The following is an 18,196-nucleotide window of genomic DNA, read 5'->3' on the forward strand; positions in this document are numbered from 1 at the left end:
CTAACTCCAAAATCAAATCTCAAACCCTACACTTTTTTTCTATTTTAAAGAACGATATTTCCGTTTTAAAAATTTCAATTGCAAAAAATTAGGTAGTGCTTTTTATAGTAGTCGACTACGTATGTAAGAAGATGTAAGATATAAGATGTAAGAAGAGTTCAAATACAGCCAAAAACATACTTTTAGATTAGGATATTCCAGAAATTAAGGGCGATGAATCAATTCTAAGGCCAGTTTTAGTTTCAACACATCAAATTCGTTCGGATATACTAGGTCTGGTCTCTTGACTTAGATTTTCGTCAAATTTTGTCCGCCTATGTTATTATAGTCTGTATTATGCTGGATATATAGCGCTTGAACTTCTAGCAATCTACATTGAATTTAAAACAATTGTTATTTACCGGTATAATTATACTTCTACAATATATTTTTAGGAGAGCCGTTTGAAAAGTCCGTGCAAAATCAGAGAGATGATATTACTGGTGTATATTAAGGTTATTTTCGGTTATAAGCATATCTTCGGAGATTACGTACCAAATATCTGCCAGATCGATCTATTACTTTGTGTTAAACATTTGTTTGAATCAAAGAAATCGAGTGGTTGTAAAAAAATGGATGAAAAAGAATTTCGTCTGTAAATCAAACATTACTATATTAAAAGCTAAACGCTTCAGGAAACTAAACAGAAGCTTGATATACATTATAGTGATTGTGCACCTTCGATTAGTATGGCTTATAAGTGGTTTCAAAATTTTCGGAGTGGCCATATGAGCACAAAAGACGCTGAACGTTCTGGACGCCTTGCTGAGGTCACCACTTTAAAAATCATTAATAAAATTCATAATATGGTGATGGCTGACAGAAGAGTGAAGGTGAACATGAAAACATTTGGACATGAAAAAGCTATTCACTAAACTTTAAGGGTTGTTCCGTCACTATGAGTGAAGCATGGATACATCAGTACACTCCTAGAGACCGAAGAACAGTATATACAATGATTTGCCAAGGATGAATCTGCACCAAACAAGACAATGACCACTTCTTCCGCCAGAAAGGTTATGGCGAATGTCTTTTTAGATTTGCAAGGGATAATCTTCGTCGACTACCTAGAAAAGGTTCAAACCATTATAGGTGAATATTATTTTTCGTTGTTGGATAGTATAAAAATCGAACTGCAAGAAAAACGTTCACGATTGGCCCGCAAAAAAGTCCTCCTCCATCACGACAGCGTATCAGCTTACACCTCAGCAGTTGCGACCGCAAAACTGATCCAACTCGTTTTACATTGCCCTATTATCCACATTCGAGTCCGTCAAACTATTATCCGTTCCCTAATATGAAAAAATGGCTGGCGGAGAAAAAATGTTATTCAAACAAGGAAGTAATTGTAGGAACGAATACCTATTTTAGACTTGGATAAATCCTATTACTTGGAAGGCATCAACAAACTCAAACAGTATTCAATAAAGTGTATAAACCTAAAAGAAGTCTATGTTGAAAAATAAAAAAATTTATTAAACAAATATCAAATACTATTAATTTTCCATGGACTTTTCAAACAATCCTCATAGACTATTGATAGGATATTGTTGTTCTCATATAACCGTACAACTACTTCAAATGTATTGACCTATACATATTTTTCCAACGTTAATACTGCCGTCAATTTGATTCACTCAAATATTGTAGCCGATTCTCTTATACCATTGTGAAAAGTATCTCTACCGCAATATGCGAACATTTTGTAAGATTCTTGAGGGCATGAATCATTCGAAGAAGACAGTTGTCGAATAAGACAGTATATTCTTTTGAACATGTTCTATGGAAAGTATGACTTTGTCGTTGAAAAACATGTGCAGAAATTCATATTTTCCCACTTTATTTTGAAAAATACCATACCTAACATCTTCGGAAAAGAAATCCTCGTCTCGTGTGCCTTTTCAACCTCGGTTCGCTCAGATGTGAACTTCACACGAGGAAAGAATCTATCTTTCCGCACTAGCTACGTAATATAGTATTCCTACATGCCCTATATGTACACGTAGATATATATAATACGTATAAGTATCAACATCTTGGAGTAAGATAGAAATCTAAAATATAAGATAGGTTGAACATATATCCTTATTATTGCGTAAGCTGTTCCTATGTATACACAGACACACTGTTTACAATAACAGCTCTACGTATTATATATACGAAATAGGTTATGTTTTTCAAAGATATAGCTGCTCTTAATCTTTAGAGGGCCGGAATTTCAGGGGGCATATTGCTCTTAGAGAATTGATATAAAAGGTATTTAATATTAAGGATTGATCATGGGTAAAGTGTCGAACTAGGGTTACGCCATGATGGTGGCATTCCGGCCCTCTAGAGGTTAAAGATCGTTATAAACTTATTTACTAAATACAGGTATAAATACGGAAGCCTATCATGTAACAGCGCTGACTTAATGAAAAAACATCTTGTATGGACAAATTTCAAGAAATCTCTTCTGCTTAATGAAAAGTTTCATATATTTGACGTATTAGATGTTCGGAATTCTGACTCATGTGCATATTCAACTCGACTATTACTACCGTAATGCATAAAAGCTTGCCAAGATAAGCTTTTATCTACTTTGATAGATAATGAGGGACAGAAAGGGGTGTAACGGCGGTTCAAAAAAAAAAAAGAGAGAATAAGGAAAAACAAAAATACCGACCACACATTTAGCTCGTAAATTAAGATGAAAAACTGCGTGTGGATGAATAAAAACGATTTTTCCTGTGAACGGCAGTTTTCGGCTCGTGCATCTGGCGACTTTCGGGTACTGGAGATTATCAGGGCGATTTTACGATCGCGTCATCCGGAGTAGTCAGATTGCGCGCATGTTTAGAAAGTAGAGATCTGTAGCGCACATGTGCATCCTGCCAACAGTACTATTATTTTATTTCAAATAATTTATTTTCATTTTTGCTAATTTCTTTTAAATTAAAGGAAACAGATTTGCTTGCAGGTCTCTCGAAAAATTGCGAAATTTGTCTTCCCGTATTTATTGGTTCATTTTCTTTACGAGTTTCGTATATATAATTGTTGGGTGCGCTCAACTTTGCGTTAGACAATTTAAGAATGGCTTGAATGAAAGTTATTAATTATGTTTGTTGCAATTAACTCTGATTTTTTTAGCATTTCTCAAAACTTTTTAATAATCAATTAATAGTTAAAACTATTAATATCCTAATTATTCTTAGATAAATGTAATTCTTAACTTTTGCTCTATCATTTAGTTTTATTATAGATTAAGAAACATTTTTGTAAAATTAGAGTACCACACACACAATTAATTTTAAATAAAATTAGTTTAAATAGATAAAGGCCAGAATAGTACATAGAGGGCCATCTATGCGAAAAGGGCCCAAAACACTAAAATGAAGCCACACCCGCACACTCCGCCCCCGGCCAATTAGGATTCGAACTTTGCTTACGCTGAGATACTCCCCAAATTTTCCAACCAATTAAGTTGAGAAAATTTTAGTTCTTCCTGCCCAAAAATGACAAAGATTTTCGAGTGGGAGTCTCTTGTAAAAAAGTATAAAAGAGATCTTTTCACGAAAATTCAGGCATTATTATTTTTTTCGAAATTCAGTTCGTTCAAAGTTAGTAGCTCAGATTTAGTTCATTCAGTTCGTACAACTATTTTTGAATTCGTTAGCTATTCTTCAAGTTCGTCCAGACCCAGTTAATCTTTTAGTGTGTGTGTGGGAAAACCATTATAAAAGTGAGTAAGAAAAATTAAATAAAAATTTTTACATTCTAACTACTCTCCTTTAACTTCTCTCTCCTTACTCTTCCTAGTTTCGCGTACGGAATTTTCTTTCTTAGATAGTTACACTCGATTGCCAAGCGTGTGGTCGAGTGCATATTAGATAGGCTCCCTTTACGTTATTTTATTGCCAAAAGTGTGGTAAAATAACGCGAAGTATTGCTATATTGCCTAGCGTGTGGTACAGCAAAGCTTCGATCCTCCGTCGCCGAAAAAAGGAATTTCCCGCGATAGTGGTAACGCACGTCCCGGTTATTGTCCGCAAGGATAGACCAAAAAGTGCGCCTGAGAATTGTTTCGTCAACCGATGTCACAGGGGTATGAGTAATAAGTTTAAAAAATTCAACCACTGTTAAAAGTAATAAGTAATACTTTTAACAGTGGTTGAATGATCTATGTCAAGATTTTTATAATGAAATTCACATATGGGTAATTCTTGGCTATTTCGATTGACTTGTAACCCTTAGGTTACGGATTTTTTTTTTAATTTGGCACAATTGTTGTACACATAAAACTGAGATTTTTCCCATATTTTGGAGACGATACATTAATTATATCAAAAGTTATTAACAATTAAAGAAAAATGATAAAAAGTTTTCAAACGGCTATATTTTAAAAACTAATAAAGATATCGAAGTCGGATTTTTTTCAAAATACTTATAATACCTTGAACTTTCGAAATAATTACAACAATAAACAATACAAAATTTTTTTCGAAAGTTATTAACTTTTTGTTTAAACAATTGCTAATAACTCAAAAAGTATTTTTTTTTTTTTTGAAAAATTCTTGCTCCTACGTATTCCTGAGGATTTTTGCTATCGAAATCAATCATAAAATTCCAGGGCCCGACATATCGGAAAGCGTAGCCCTAATCAAAAGAAGACGCCTCGGCGTAAGGCTGCGGTAGCGCTCCAGCGGACACACGGTCGAAAAGTACTTTAGCTTTAATCTAAAAAACTAATAAAGATACCGAATCGGATTTTTCCCAAATTACTTATAATACCTTGAACTTTCGAAATAATTACAACAATAAACAATAAAAATTTTTTTTCGAAAGTTATCAACTTTTTATTTAAACAATTGCTAATATCTCAAAAAGTATTTTTTGTTGTTGATAAATTCTTGCTCCTACGTATTCCTGAGGATTTTTGCTATCGAAATCAATCATAAAATTCAAGGGCCCGACATATCGGAAAGCGTAGCCCTAATCAAAAGAAGATGCCTCAGCTTAAGACCACGAAGACGTCCCGCTGACTCCGAAGACGCTTTACAGCACGATACCTCTCGGCTATTTCTTGGGCCTTTATTTGGTCTTAATAGGTTTAGATGTATTAGATTACAATTAGATGTATTAGATGTTTATGTATATAAACTGCCGATAGTTTGAAGGTTAATAGGGCGAATTATGTCTTATTTATGATTCATTTAACATATTCTATTTCAAAAATATTTTATTTTCATGAATAATTGAGTAATTAGATAATGCTTAAATAACTTTCAAATTCACAGAAGAGTAACTGCTTGATCGAGTTTTTTCTAAGAAAACCAAATAAAGGCCCAAAAGACATTCAAGAGGTTATTTACTGTGAGGGGACCTCGGGAGCCGTTGCGACCGGACACCGAGGCATCTTCTTTTGATTAGGGCTACGCTTTCCGATATGTCGGGCCCTTGAATTTTATGATTGATTTTGATAGCAAAAATCCTCAGGAATACGTAGGAGCAAGAATTTAAAAAAAAAAAAATATACTTTTTGAGATATTAGCAATTGTTTAAACAAAAAGTTAATAACTTTCAAAAAAAAATTTTTATTGTTTATTGTTGAAATTATTTCGAAAGTTCAAGGTATTATAAGTAATTTGGGAAAAATCCGATTCGGTATCTTTATTAGTTTTTTAGATTAAAGCTAAAGTACCTTTCGACCGTGAGTCCGCTGGAGCGCTACCGCAGCCTTACGCCGAGGCGTCTTCTTTTGATTAGGGCTACGCTTTCCGATATGTCGGGCCCTTGAATTTTATGATTGATTTCGATAGCAAAAATCCTCAGGAATACGTAGGAGCAAGAATTTTTCAAAAAAAAGATATACTTTTTGAGAAATTAGCAATTGTTTAAACAAAAAGTTAATAACTTTCGAAAAAAAATTTGTATTGTTTATTGTTGTAATTATTTCGAAAGTTCAAGGTATTATAAGTAATTTGGGAAAAATCCGATTCGGTATCTTTATTAGTTTTTTAGATTAAAGCTAAAGTACCTTTCGACCGTGAGTCCGCTGGAGCGCTACCGCAGCCTCACGCCGAGGCGTCTTCTTTTGATTAGGGCTACGCTTTCCGATATGTCGGGCCCTTGAATTTTATGATTGATTTCGATAGCAAAAATCCTCAGGAATACGTAGGAGCAAGAATTTTTCAAAAAAAAGATATACTTTTTGAGAAATTAGCAATTGTTTAAACAAAAAGTTAATAACTTTCGAAAAAAAATTTGTATTGTTTATTGTTGTAATTATTTCGAAAGTTCAAGGTATTATAAGTAATTTGGGAAAAATCCGATTCGGTATCTTTATTAGTTTTTTAGATTAAAGCTAAAGTACCTTTCGACCGTGAGTCCGCTGGAGCGCTACCGCAGCCTTACGCCGAGGCGTCTTCTTTTGATTAGGGCTACGCTTTCCGATATGTCGGGCCCTTGAATTTTATGATTGATTTCGATAGCAAAAATCCTCAGGAATACGTAGGAGCAAGAATTTTTCAAAAAAAAGATATACTTTTTGAGAAATTAGCAATTGTTTAAACAAAAAGTTAATAACTTTCGAAAAAAAATTTGTATTGTTTATTGTTGTAATTATTTCGAAAGTTCAAGGTATTATAAGTAATTTGGGAAAAATCCGATTCGGTATCTTTATTAGTTTTTTAGATTAAAGCTAAAGTACCTTTCGACCGTGAGTCCGCTGGAGCGCTACCGCAGCCTCACGCCGAGGCGTCTTCTTTTGATTAGGGCTACGCTTTCCGATATGTCGGGCCCTTGAATTTTATGATTGATTTCGATAGCAAAAATCCTCAGGAATACGTAGGAGCAAGAATTTTTCAAAAAAAAGATATACTTTTTGAGATATTAGCAATTGTTTAAACAAAAAGTTAATAACTTTCGAAAAAAATTTTGTATTGTTTATTGTTGTAATTATTTCGAAAGTTCAAGGTATTATAAGTATTTTGAAAAAAATCCGACTTCGATATCTTTATTAGTTTTTAAAATATAGCCGTTTGAAAACTTTTTATCATTTTTCTTTAATTGTTAATAACTTTTGATATAATTAATGTATCGTCTCCAAAATATGGGAAAAATCTCAGTTTTGTGTGTACAACAATTGTACCAAATTAAAAAAAAAATCCGTAACCTAAGGGTTACAAGTCAATCGAAATAGCCAAGAATTACCCATATAAGGATCTAAATATCACTATCCTAATTTGAATAACTTGGAACTTACTCTGCTTATGTCGATATCACTTTTCCACTCAGGTCGTACAACATAATCTTTATTTGAAGGAAGTGGCACTCTTGCTCTTGCTACCCATCCGGGATCACCTGGTCGAAGTGGTCTAAATAAATAACGATAAAGTACAAATTAGAACTTGAATAAATATAATATTAATATTTATAATAAAGTCAAATAGATATAAGGTTTAACGTAAAAATAACACTTAATTTTATAATTTTTTATATTTATTTAGTATCTATAAGAAACAAACATTATAGCCAACAGGTACATACTGTACTTCAACATCGCTCATTATAAACGTAGCTCTTTAAGTAAAAATAATAATAATAATAATAATAATAATAATAATAATAATAATAATAATAATAATAATAATAATAATAATAGTAACAATAATAGTAACAATGTATCATTCACCGGGCTGGTCGAGTGGTTACATCTCACTGGACAAATGCTAACTTCCAACGTCCACGACCGTGCCTGGTGGAAACGATGTCCGTTGCGTCAATGCTCTAAGCAGCAACGTAATAACGGACACGGCAAAGAGGAAGACATGGCTCACAAATGACGTAAAAGATAAGGGTATTCTGCCGATGTGATTAACCATTAATCATTTACACAAACCTATACTCAGACACTACACAAACACTTACACCCACGTTAGGCGCCAATTTGTAACATGGTGCTTTGCCGACTAACAATCACTACGATACTCAACGTAATATAAATAAGAAATTACGATAATTAATTTATCAGATCATTGGGCGCCAGGCACTACTACTAATTAGTTGGGCATAATTAATTTTTCAGGGGAGTGCCGCCCTGAATAATATTTGGTGTTAAGAATTTTAGCTAACACTACAAATAATTTTATATACAGCAGTGTAATATTTCGACAGACTAAGCCATTTAAACTATAAAGCTGACAAAATATTAATCGCGAATTAATAGGTGAATAGATGTGTTTACCCGCGATACGTATCCGCGGCTATGCTCAATTTGATGCTGGATCGTGGGTTACCTTGATAGCAAACAGTCGGAGAAGATTCAGGTCAAAATGTTTACTAACTTCCTTTGTTCTCTGTGGGATCTGAATAATACCCAAAGTCGGATAGACAGAGAAAGCAGGTTATTGGAATAAGTAAAGTATTTGGAGTGGTATAAAATTAAGCCAATTTATTAAATAATAATCTATGTAATTGTCTTGTGTAAAACTGATAACAATTGGAATAACCGTTCGATTAGGCACACATAATTTAAGGCTAATAACTAAGTGAAAAATTTAAACTTTGAAATTAGGCACACGTACAATGAGTTTCGAACGCTATCGCGCTAGTACGTACTCTTTGCACTATTTACCTAACTCTTAATTTCGCTGATGTTGCAATGCAGTGAAATGAATAGACGTGAAATTACTGGTTAACAATAAGTCGTGCAGTACTCATATTTAGACTGGAATAGATTTGATATCTTTATTCAATCTAAATTTTCGATCAACAATTTAGCGGCTTTCGTATTTAGCAACGTGATTGGCACGGTGAACACGAGCGAGCTATGATGTTTCTAAATAAATGCACTCCGATTCTAGGAAAATCACGGGGAAAATCTGCAAAGCAATTGAAGAACACAGAACTGTACGTCTGTATCAGGTAAAAGCCATCGGCAAACTCTGGCTAATTCTCTCCCTCCCTCTTTCTCCTAGTCATAAATTTTCGTAGTCGCAATTTTTTTTTTTTTTTTTTTTATTATTTAACGTCGCTCTATTTATGCTCCATCAGTGCTAATCAGCGACGGAGGCTTGCATGTGTTTGAGAACAAAGCACATGAAACTTTTTTCAGTGGTGCTTGTATCAATTAGCAGGGACTGGGAATCGAACCCGGGCCTACCGGATGCGAATCCGTCGCCCTACCGACCGAGCCATTGCAGGCCTCTCCGTGGTCGCAATATAATTTCGATTTCGATGATTTTTGTGCTTAATGTTATCTCTCTTTATCGCATCAATCACACTCAACTTGCCTAATAGACAAAGACAAGCTTGTATATGGATTATAACGATTATTCCAATTTTTATCAGTTTTACACAACACAATTACATAGACTGTTATTTAATAAATCAGCTCAATTTTATACCACTCCAATTACTTTACTTATTCCAATAACCTGCTTTCCGACCTTGGGTATTATTCAGATCCCACAGAGAACAAAGGAAGTTAGTAAACATTTTGAGCTGAATCTTCTCCGACTGTTTGCTACCAAGGTAAGCTATGACCCAGCATCAAATTGAGCTTAGCCGCGGATACGTATCGCGGGTAAACACATCTATACACCTATTAATTCGCGAATAATATTTTGTCAGCTTTATAGTTTAAATGGATTAGTCTGTCGAAATATTAGACTGCTTTATATGAAATTACTTGTAGTGTTAGCTAAAATTCTTAACACCAATTATTACTCAGGGCGGCACTCCCCTGAAAAATTAATTATGCCGAATTAATTAGTAGTAGTGCTTGGCAACTAATAATCTGATAAATTAATTATCGTAATTTATTATTTATATTACGCCGAGTACCGTGGTGATTGTTAGTCGGCAAAACACTATGTCACAACACATGCCTTTCGACAATCCGGCAAAGTAAATGCTCGGCGACCCTATAAACGGGTCTTACCGAAAAAGCGAATGCCCGTCAACTCCTATAAACTGATCCGCCCGTAAGCAAATGAAGGGCATCGCTCTAACCGGGTTATCCCCGTGAACGAGGCCTGATTTCGCTACGGCCTCTCACACTCACGCACATCCTACAGGGGGAACACTGAACACAGAGGGCAGAGGGGTGGAATGCGTTCCTTAGGTGCCATGTATTATTCCAAGGCGGTTCGTGGAGTCGCAACCAGGAGGGACCTTTAGCATACAATGAAAATGCACAAAGGTAACATTGATTTATCTTAAGTGATAACCCCTTCTCAGGAAGAATCCATTCCGGGATCCGATAGGGTGTGAGCCCCGGTGGCCACGGGCAGTGGCAATGATTTTGAGGGCCGCACTTTGTGTACGGGGAACAGGAAGACGACACGAAATAACGACACGAAAGACTTTACTGAACCTACCAAAGACAGACGAGAAACAATGTGTCAAGCGGCGACAGTACGGTGAGCTACGCCTCTGCCGCTGACAGCCAAGAACATACGACAGAACGAACACTAGCCACGACAAACAACACACGAGACTTAACTGAACTACTATGGCTCATATAAGAGCTGGCGACGAAAATGGCCAAAGCAGCAAACATACAAAAGAACATGAATATGACAGTGAAGACGGGAATTAAGACAATTCTCGAGATTGTGGATATAGCGCTGCACAAGCGATTGGACGCAGTTTCGGGAGGACGTTTCCAAGACAGTAACAATACAGACATTACAACGAAAAATAACGAAGAGATGCCACGGACGAAACGGAAACATTCGCCGGCCGGAACCACGCCGGAGCCCTCACAAAAGAGGCCACCGACGACGGAACTTACCAATGACTGGCAGACGGTCATACGAAAATGAACAGACAAGACAAAAAAGAAAACGGGTGCAAAGTGTTGAAACGACAGATCCGAGATAAGATCGGGGAAGCGGGCAGTGTCAGGGTTATCACCTCCAAGATCCAATTGGAGATCATGGATCTGGACTGCGTTGCGATTCCAGAAGACGTGACGGGCGTACTCAGACGAGAGACGGAACGATACGCGGGATTCTGTGTTCACATTTCCAGTCCGAACCGTGCTGAGCAGTTTATGGTCTGCGAACTGGAATCACGGGAAGCCGGTGCGTTGCTTCGACGTGATCAGATCGGAATTGTCTGGGTGCACTGCCGCGTTTGAAAAAGACTGACGGTGATGAAATGTTACAGATGCCTGGGCTTCTGCTACGTGAAACCCAAATGCACAGGCAAGGACAGGACGAAATGCTGCAGCAAGCGCGGCGCATCCAGATACTACGCGACGGAATGTAAAAGCAAACCGGTCTGCCCACTGTGCTACGAGACCTGGCACAAGGACGTCACCCACCTTGCCGGAAGCGGCAGGTGTGCCATATTCTGAACCGCGCAGGAGGAGTGCTGGGGACGGGCAGGAAGATGAACAGAATATTTCAGAGAAACCTGAGTTAAAGTAGAATCGTAGACATGCTCCTACCTTAGATAGCCGACGAATATGACGCGGACTTTCTGATTCTGTGTTGAACCATATAGGAGAAGATCGACCTAGATATATGTTACGAACGAGACTGAGACAACTGCTATCTGAGTAAGGGGAACCACTCAATCGAGAGTCTCCAACCGCGGTGTCGAGGACGACTACGTCTGGGCTACAATCGGCGCTGACCCTTATCTCAGCATTTACCTGACATCCAACTGCACCGTAGTAGAATTCGAAAGGAAGGTGGCACTCCTAGGAGACGGGATCAGGGACCTACTCGGGGATGTCATCGTTGCGGGGGATTTTAACGCGAGGGCGATTGAGTGGGGAATAAATGAAACGAATCGACGTGGACGACTACTGCTAGATATGGCCGCAAGGCTCGACCTAGCAGTGCTAAATACGGGACATACGCCGAGGTACAGACGGCCAGAGGTTGGAGATTCCATCTGACGTGAAGATGACATCGGACAGGATCTTACCACGACTGACAGGGTAACGGGTGATCGAAGACTATACAGCCAGCGATCACCAGTACATCACCTTCGAAGTGGCGGGACGGATAGAAGCGAGACAAACGAGAACCCACCAACCTCCGAAATCTATTGGATATTGGAACCTACATAAACTCGACGGACGAAGATTTTTGGAAGAGTTGATGGCAGTACAAGCTCCAAGGGCAAAAATTACCCCTGAGCTGACAGGCCGGCGAAAAGCGGAAAGACTGACAGACGAGATGACCAAACTAATATACAGCTTATGCAACAGTATAATGCCAAAACGTTGACAAAAACAAAAAAGACAACCACAATATTAGTGGACAGACAAGATAGCCTAGTTACGCAGGATATGCTTGGCAAATCGGCAACGAGCAACGAGGGTTGGGGGCGGATCCGAAAGGGAAAACCTCTAGGCCATATACAAAAGAGCACGGAAGACGCTGACGAAAGCAATACAGGACAGTAAAATGCAATGATGGAGGAAGCTTTGATAGGAGGTGAACGAGGATCCCTGGGAAACCGCGTACCTGATTATGACCGGCAAACTAGGAGCCCGCATCCCACTGGAACTCAAAGATAGCGAAACAACAGGACGGGTTGTTGACGGATTGTTTCCGATGTATCCGATTCGAACGAATGTAACGGACGACGTGGACGCACCGGCGCTCCTCGTCTTTGCCACTGAGTAGCTCACCAGAGCAACGAAGGCAATGAAGACGGGTAAAACACCGGGACCAGATGAAGTACCGGCTGAGATCCTCCGGCTCGAGGCTCGTTTACGGCTGGAGATACTTCTCGACCTGTACATCACGTGTTTGATGACAGAAACGTTCAGTGACCGGTGGAAAGAGGCAAGGCTTGTCCTTATCCCAAAAGGTAGGAGCGATCCTGATACGCCTTCGGCCTACCGATCGCTGAGTTTACTTGATACGACTGATAAACTCTTTGAACAATCGCTGAGACCGAGATTGATGGACTATAGGCCGGAGAAGGTCTCTCGCACTTGCAGTTCAATTTCAGGAGGGGTCGATCGACGACTGAAGCGATCCTAAAAGTGATTGACTCTTTCTTGGAACTAGACAGACACTGTCACACGGCGCGACCTATCATGTTGCTGGCTACGCTCGACATTAGGAATGCTTTCAACTTGGTCAGGTGGGGGATGTTTTGGAAGCGCTGAAAAGCAACTTCGAGATCCCACCATACCTGGTCCGAGTTGTGGAGGATTACCTGAAAAACAGACGAATAACGTACGAGACGATCGAAGGAAAGGAAACGAGACAGGTCACCGCGGGGTGGCTCAAAGGTCGATACTGGGATCTGACTTCTGGAATGGTTTATACGATAGCTTGCTTCGTCTTGGGATGCCGCTCGTCGCCTACGCTGATGACGTGGCGGCGGTGATTACGAAGAAGTTCTCCGAGCTGGCGCAGCTGACGTTGAACCAGACCATGAGACGAGTCGGACAATGGATGACAGACCACAGACTACAACTCACAACGGAAAAAACGGAACTGATGTTTCTCACGAGAAGACGCATACAGACGATACGGCACATGAGGGTGGGGACATGCGAGATGGAGACCAAGAGGGAAGTCAAGTACCTTGGGGTAACCCTCGTTACGAAGATGACCCTTTGGCCTCATATACAGAAGACAACCCGGAAAGCGGCACAGAGGATAGCATCCTTCAGTCGCCTTATGGCAAACACGACGGGACCGAGATCGGGGAAACGGCAATTGTTAATGGCGACAGCTTACTCGATCCTCCTGGGCAGACTCCCTGAAGACAAAGAAATACTGTAAGACGATGATGATGGTACAGAGACAGGGCGCATTGCGAATCGCTTGTTCCTACCGAACAGTTTCTGCTTAGACTGTTTCGATGGTGGCGGGCGTAGTACCTATGGATCTCCTAGCCTTTGAACGTAAAAGGACCTACGGGAGCAGCGCGGACACAGAACGAAAAAACACGGTAATTGCCGAACTTGACAGGAAGATTGACATGTGGCAAGGCTGATGGACAGAAGAATGAAGTGGCAACTGGACGAGATGACTGATACGGGTGTTGAGGTTGTGGCTCGGAAGGAAATTTGGCGATGTTAATTTTTACGTCACCCAGCTCTTGACGGGTCACGGTTACGGGGACACACATTTTTCGCATGTAACCGCTAGACAAAACTTAGACAAGAACTAGAGACAACGATTGGCAGCATTACCTCCGATAACATTGTGGAGGTGATACTGGATGAACCCAAATGGTGGTGCTTAGTCACTATCTATACGGAAACCATACTGAGACGTAAGAACGCGGATGACTGCTTGACAGATGACTGAGCAGACAGAGTGACGCGACGTAACGAGATACAGAGGAACGACACGAACGGACGAACACAGGCAGAACCCTCAGTCAGAAGTAATATCAACATAGTCCCTTGCTGGGAGAAAGACATCAAGGAGGTGGCGGTTTATTGGGTAGGCCTGTTCTTCTTGGGAGTCCCATATATCCCCTTAGTCAGAAAGATTAAGGGGAATCCGCAAAAAGGATTTCGCAACTCCTTGTAAAGAAAAATATAATATGAAATTCACCATCTTCTTTCTAATGAAGTATGCATTACACATATATTTAAAAGCAACTTGAAATAATAAAATACTTATTAATTACATGTTTCATGGATAAATCTAGCAACTTATATTTTCGTTGAAATACATTATTTGTGACCAGACTGGGGAAATATATATTTACTATTGGTTAAAATATTATAGCATCTCTACTTATTTTCATACAGAATTTTCATTTCCATATCATGTAGATCTTATTTTGTTTCTTTTTTAATGTTCTACATCTGATCAATTAATACTAACACAATTTTTAAAATATTTTTTTATGTTATGACGAGGAACCAAAACAGAATCTTTAGTTTATAGGTAAGCGTATACAACATTTCAGAGCGAGCATTGAAAGTCTAAAACATAATGGGCTTAAACCATATACTTTTTCAATATGATGTCACAGTACAGTTGTTAATAAGATTTTAGATACATAAATTTATCAACTGTTTAGCTGATTTTCTGGAGTCCACTTTTTATCAACAGGTTTCATCTTATCTGAAGAAAAGATCTAAAAATATTTGTTCCTTCTCTTTATTTAAAATCTAAATCTCAAGTAGTTAAATTAATTATCAGTTGTTTCAGTTTTCAGGTAAACTTATATTTTGTCAGCTCATATTGTTTATTTACATTTAATTTTTATTCTGGGTGAAAGCGAATGATATCCAAGTTATCAAATCAATAATGGTACAGTATAGTTTGTATAGATTTTGTGTTATTTGCGAACAATATGCGCTACCACAACACAGAAGACAGTATACAATTAATATTCAAGACAATTATGAAAAATTTTTTAATATTCAACTTTTTTTTCTCCGTAATATTACATGCTCTATATTACTCAGCACGAATTCATTCCAGTTTTCGATTCAGTTTTAATTATCTGACTATCACGGTGTTCCTAAAATGAGGCTGAATACAAAAAAAATTACTTCCAATATTATCATTGTACTCGATTAAAGGACATTTGAATAGCATGCACCAATTTTGGTGACCTTGGATTCGACCTTGGACATGGCCCGTCCAGGTCATTTCAAGGTCAATGTTTTTTTTAAATGGGAGGCCCCATTTTTTATCATGGATTCGGATTCCTCGTGAAATTCTACGTTCAGATAACATAACATGTCTGGGGTCGGGGTAACCCCCACCCTCAAATAACCCCCCCAAAAGTCATTTCAAGGATAACGTTGTTTTATTAATTTTAACCTTGATGTTTACTACGGATTCCGATTCTACGTTAAATTCTACGTGCAGATGATGTTTAACGTACGGGGTCCCGATGTCCCCCCCTATTAACCCCCACCCCCTGAAAGGTCGTTTAAAGGTTATCGTTCTTTTTTAATGGTAACTCCTATTATTATTACGGGTTTGGATTCTTTGTCTAATTCTGCATTCAGGTAACCTAACATGTCTGGGGGTGACCCCCACCCTTGAATCCACCCCAAAGACATTTATTTGAATGGTAATCCCGATTTTCAGTGTGGATTCAGATTTTTGTTAAATTCTACGTCCTGTGTGGGGTCCCTATGACCTCTCACTCCCCCCCCCCCCCACCCGAGGTCATTATACGGTTGACGGTATTTTCCAAAAAAAGACCTCTTATTTTGTTCACCAGGCTTACAGTCCTCAATTCCTTGATCCTTTAGCTCTATTACCCTAAATCCTTATACCCTACCCCCAATTCCTCTACTCCCTAACTCAATAACCTACAAGGATAAGCTCAGAACGTTAATTCTCAAATTTCTTAATCCCGGAGCCCAGATGTTCACTGTAGGGTATATTGGGCACAACGGTTTTCAAGATACTTACGGCCGATTCGAGACGATTAAGTTGTCTAAAATATTTTTCACTTGCTTTTACTTGAGTGAGAAGTAAGTAAAGAGAAAAAAAATTATAAGTAATTACAATTTTGTTATGTGAGAAATTCAAAATTTTTATATTAATATTGTTTACTGCAGGGTTAATTGTACACTACCATTCCGAACATGGTTAACTACACTCCTGCTGAAATCGTTGACATGTTGTTGGTTTTGGGAGAGTGTCAGGGAAATTATAACGCAGCTGAAAGACTTTATGCAGAAAGATACAAAAAAGACTTCACCCTAACGCCAATACTATTAGGACTCTAAAATTTCGCGCACAAGGTGGAAATTTGCGTCGCCAACGCCAACACAATGACTATGGTGGAAATGACGTTCGAGTTTTGGTCATACTAGCACATGTACATATGAATCCTCACATAAGTTCGCGTCAAATAGCCAGGGAAAGCAGTATTCCAAGAACCACAGTTCTTCGGATTTTACGAGTCATGAAATATCACCCGTATCATATTACACTCACACAAGCTTTAACTCCTAATGATATGTTAGAACGTACTCGTTTTTGTCAAAGGGCCTTGCAAATGCTTGAGTGGGATCCAAACTTTTTCCAATTCTTACTTTTTTCCGATGAAGCATCATTCAAAAGTAATGGTAAATTGAATCGGCATAACTGCCACTATTGGTCAAATGAAAACCCTCACTGGTATCGATCGATAGATCATCAACATCGTTGGAGTATCAATGTCTGGTATGGAATTATGAATGGTCACTTGATTGGACCTTATTTCTTTGATGGAAACGTAACTGGACAAATTTTTTTGGAGTTTCTCCGCAACCATTTGCCTAGATTACTAGAAAATGTGGATCTAGCTACTAGACAGAGAATGTGGATACAACTAAATGAAGCACCACCACATTTTTCTGGCATAGTCCGAGGTTTCCTCGATAATGAATATCCTCAGAGATGGATTGGTCGCCGTAGGCCAGTCGCATGGCCAGCTCGTTCGCCAGATATGACATCACCCGATTTCTATCTGTGGGGATATCTAAAAAACGTAGTTTACCAAGTAACACCAATCACAAGAGAGGATATGATGGAGCGGATCCGACAAGCGTGTGCTGCTATACCTAGAAATATTTTGTTGAGCACGGTGAGACAATTTCAGAGAAGACTTCATTTGTGCATTGCTGCTAATGGAAGAAATTTTGAACATTTACTAAATAGCTAAATAAAGTAATCACACATACACATACACAAACACACACACACACACGCACACACGCACGCACGCACACACTTCCCAGGGCATCGGCGTGAGCTTTGCTGCGTCGATGACGGGTATTGGCGCACCCGGGATCCCGAGCAATTGTGGTCTTTTCGAGACTGCGTTATTGAAGAGTGTAAAAGCAAACCGTGCTCATACCTGAAAGGTCGGAACGGCCGCAAACGGTTTCCCACCGTGTCGATGGCAAGGGTGGTTGATCAAAGAAATGCCTTATCCTGTTTAGGTAGGCGGACTGGAATGACCCTCAAGGCCTAGCCGTGTCTCGTGGGAATAAAAACGTCGTCTTCAATCAAAAACCCAAACCCTTTAGATCAAAATTTAGATACACAGCCTAGTTCACAGCAGTCACTAGGATCCGGGAGAGGTAATGGTACGCACAACAACAACCCAGCACACTAGTAGGAAACCTAGCGAAGGTCGCAATGGAGAATGCTTTAGGAGTGCTAGGGAAATTTAGAAAAAAAATACACACACGCACACGCACAAACATACACACACGGTG

The 18,196-nt window shown here is 38.8% G+C and overlaps 1 protein-coding gene across 4 annotated transcripts in view; it reads right to left on the reverse strand.

Moving 5' to 3' along the window:
• The window catches only part of LOC131672465 (protein IWS1 homolog), a 555,150-nt gene that overhangs the window by 37,856 nt on the left and 499,098 nt on the right, over positions 1 to 18,196 (reverse strand). For all 4 annotated transcript variants that reach the window (XM_058949712.1, XM_058949694.1, XM_058949720.1 and 1 more), the window contains one exon: positions 7,283 to 7,394. In XM_058949712.1, coding sequence (XP_058805695.1) covers positions 7,283 to 7,394 — 112 coding nt within the window. The remainder of the gene's footprint in view (positions 1 to 7,282; positions 7,395 to 18,196) is intronic.

The sequence above is a fragment of the Phymastichus coffea genome, unplaced genomic scaffold (genome assembly GCF_024137745.1).
Source record: "Phymastichus coffea isolate CEN01 unplaced genomic scaffold, Cenicafe_Pcof_1.1 PCOF00011, whole genome shotgun sequence".
Classification (NCBI taxonomy): Eukaryota; Metazoa; Arthropoda; class Insecta; order Hymenoptera; family Eulophidae; genus Phymastichus; species Phymastichus coffea.